At 32.2% G+C, this 3,264-nt stretch overlaps 1 protein-coding gene across 1 annotated transcript; it reads right to left on the reverse strand.

Moving 5' to 3' along the window:
* Window positions 1-806: 806 nt before the first annotated feature.
* On the reverse strand, window positions 807-3,013 carry LOC134280469 (protein CFAP276-like; the record flags this gene model as incomplete). Its single annotated transcript, XM_062762878.1, has 3 exons — window positions 807-1,578; window positions 2,414-2,532; window positions 2,781-3,013. Coding segments are annotated over 3 exons (423 nt in total), but the record flags the coding sequence as incomplete, so codon positions are not given.
* Window positions 3,014-3,264: the final 251 nt, after the last annotated feature.

Below are 3,264 nucleotides of genomic sequence, written 5' to 3' on the forward strand. Positions count from 1 at the left end.
TATATTCATATTGGAGACGGGGATATCAAATAGTGACCTCATTGCTAACAGTACCTCTAATGTAAAATATATTCCTTTTTAAAATCTTTTTACCCTAAAATCGCATGAATTCGTGTCTAATTTTCATTTTTTCCTCGGGAGAGGCCCCCGAACCCCCACCAACAGGAGGGGGCGACCCCCTCCCGAAACTACCCCCATTCGGCGCTTTGTGCCTCAGGTGAATCTTCAATTTACAATAGCCTGCACATGAACAGAAGGGAATATAATTATACGCCTCTGACACCTGCACGATCTACATAGATATATATTGTCGCAAAAATAAATTTTAAAATTCTCTCAAATAAAAATTTATTTGCAGTACATTTTCCAAACTTGGTTCTTTCTTGTGTTGTATAACGTCCCTTCGAGAGTTTTTCAATGGGAACGCCGCCACTTGCCGCGGTGGAGAGCTTGTACTATACTCGGCACTTAAGTGCAATTGTGCAGTGAGGGATCTTTTATGTGCCAGCACCTGCTGCAACACAGGACCTCGCTTTATACGGTCTCATCCGGAGGAGCCATCTCCTCGTTCAACAGTTGGATTCGAACCAGCGACGTAAGGATCAACTCCTTAAACGGCGACTCTAGAGCTATAACCACTGCGCCACACGGGCGACCCCCATCTTGGTAAAAAAAAAAAAATGATGAATTTAAAAAAAAAGTGACCCAGTTTCATCACAGAAATGCTTTATTAGACGAAAAATATGAAATATATAGTTTGTCAATGCAGTATAATAAATAAAGAGAAATGTGAATACGACATTTCAACAAGAAAAATATTAATACATATTATTTACAGGTAAAAACTATTTTTTTCCTAAAATTCGTAATTCTCTTTGTAAATATATTTCTCCAAATATACTAGGTATATATCCAAAATGTACATGCAACAATGGCAATTATTAAAGATATGTTTTCAGTTTTTACACAAAAAGTTGGTATACAATCGCTCTAAATCTAGAATCAGCAGTTAATTATGTATCGGCAGCCGTTAATTAAGTGCAGTAGAATCCACCGTCGTGTTTCCGGGAGTACCCGCCGTTTGTACCAGCACAATGGGGACTCTCTATAGAGAAAGAGGAAAGGATAGAAAGAAGAAATAAGCTTAAAAAGAAGAGGATAGATAGAAAAAAATAAAGTTTGTGTATGCATGGATTTTGTTTTGTGTTCCGGTTCTTTCTATTTTATGTAGCACTTTTAAATCTAAAATATGTAATATTTTAAAATATATCTGCTTTCTGGTGTAAAACGACCTTTAATTGGTTATAATTCTGAACGTAAATGTACATCATGTCATCACATTCCGAGTATACATGTAGTTTACTTTGTTGTTGGTTACATGTGTAAAAAGTGTGAACTTCAGATAAGAAATCGTCCCCTATAGTCATCGTTATTCTGTCATTCTGTCTTTTAGCATTTTTTTTATGATGTGGTTTAATTCTTGCAAATAGATGTCATTATTATAAGTCTAAGAAGAGAAGAATCCCCCATCAGGTTTTCTAGTGTAACCTCGGTTTGTTGTTTGTGTATGGTGACCCTCTGTAAAAAATCAAAGCATGATTGTTAAATATTTAATCTTAATTAATACATTTATCAAAGATAATCCTATAGGTTACATGTATATCTAATTATTATTTGTACTTAAAAAATGTATACATAGGCAACTAAACTTATTATATATATTCCAATATACATTTTTATAAAGTTTTCCTGAACATGCCTGTTGTATTTACATGTAGACATTCAAAATTGATTCCTGAAATTTCTTTACTATGGATTAAAAGGGGGGGTCTTTTAAAGTTATCCAAAATATTCCCCTGTTAGCTTTTAAAAGGGAGTGGTATGCCAAATGCCCAAGTGCAAAAAAAATCAACTATAAATTCATTCCAATTTGTTCTATGCATTCCCTCTCAGAAGAGCTATCTACCCATAAACTTAAGTTTTATTCTATTGGGGTATAAACATAAGTAATCAAATGTTACATAACTTATAGGTCTATAATTAAAGCAAAATTTCATTCCATACTCATAAGTCATATAAGTGATACTAAATTATATAATATGTAGTTCATTTTTGTATGCTTTCAATTAATAACCAAATATGCACATCATGTATTTGCCAAATCTGAACCAAAAGGGCTATATCATTAAGTACTCTTCATTAATGCAGCAAAATAAAATACTGTGGCCACTCATTTTAAAAAGATAAATAAATGAAATCTTTAAAAAAAACTTCTATTTCATTATAAGCATTTTATTGTGCTCATGTTAATGAACTTTAAAAATAAAAAAAATAAAATCTTTTTTTGCAGATAAATTATATTAGCATTTACCATTACTCATATTAAATAATTAAAAATAAAGAATCAACATACCAATTGCATTTTCAATAGAATGGATGCTATCTTTCTTTTTCTGCTCTATAACTATAAGAGGATGATTCAGGTAAGGCTTTGGCACAATAACTTCAACCTCTCGGTTCTTTAAAACTCGTCTGTAAATAAAAGAACATTGCATGAAAACAAATACTTAGAAAAATAATTGTAAAAATACAGGGTTAATATATCTTTGAAATTAATGGTCAGATTACTTTGATCTGAAGCTCATTTCTTGCTGATTTTTTGAAGATTTAAAAGTTTATTATTCTAAAATTTATCTCTGACAAGAAGAGATTTAATATTGGATTCATGGGGATATGCTTCTGAATGAAACACTTTAGAAAATTTCAGCACTGCAATTTACCCAGTGTCTTCACCGGCAGTTTCGGGTTGGATGAGGGTTTCATTTTTTGCTCTAAGGAATTCCTCATGATGGTTATATTTAGACTTAAGGACAAAATCGAGACTGTCTCGTGGGGCCTTGGGATCCATGTGGTAAATTTCTCTCCGAGACGAAGCCAGAGTGCAGGTTCCATTTAGTCTGTTCCATGGATCCTCATTCTGAGCCAGGTGGACTGGAACATCATATGCCTTTTGCTGTTCATAAATACAATGTGATATTTTATCTAATATTGTATTATACATGTAAGTAATCAAAATAACCCAAAAATATGTGGTATAAGAGGAAAAGGGTGAAATTGAATTTACAAATTTTTTTAAAGCTGGCGAAAATATAAATCAATTATTAAAATTCAATATGAAAAACATCAATATCCAGAATTCATGTTTTAGGTCATTTAAAAAAAATTGATATATTATATCAATAGCTACCTACCATTTTTAGACAT

This window comes from Saccostrea cucullata, unplaced genomic scaffold (assembly GCF_032062105.1).
Source record: "Saccostrea cucullata isolate Sc308-1 unplaced genomic scaffold, CSIRO_AGI_Scuc_v1 ctg13233, whole genome shotgun sequence".
NCBI classification, from domain to species: domain Eukaryota; kingdom Metazoa; phylum Mollusca; class Bivalvia; order Ostreida; family Ostreidae; genus Saccostrea; species Saccostrea cuccullata.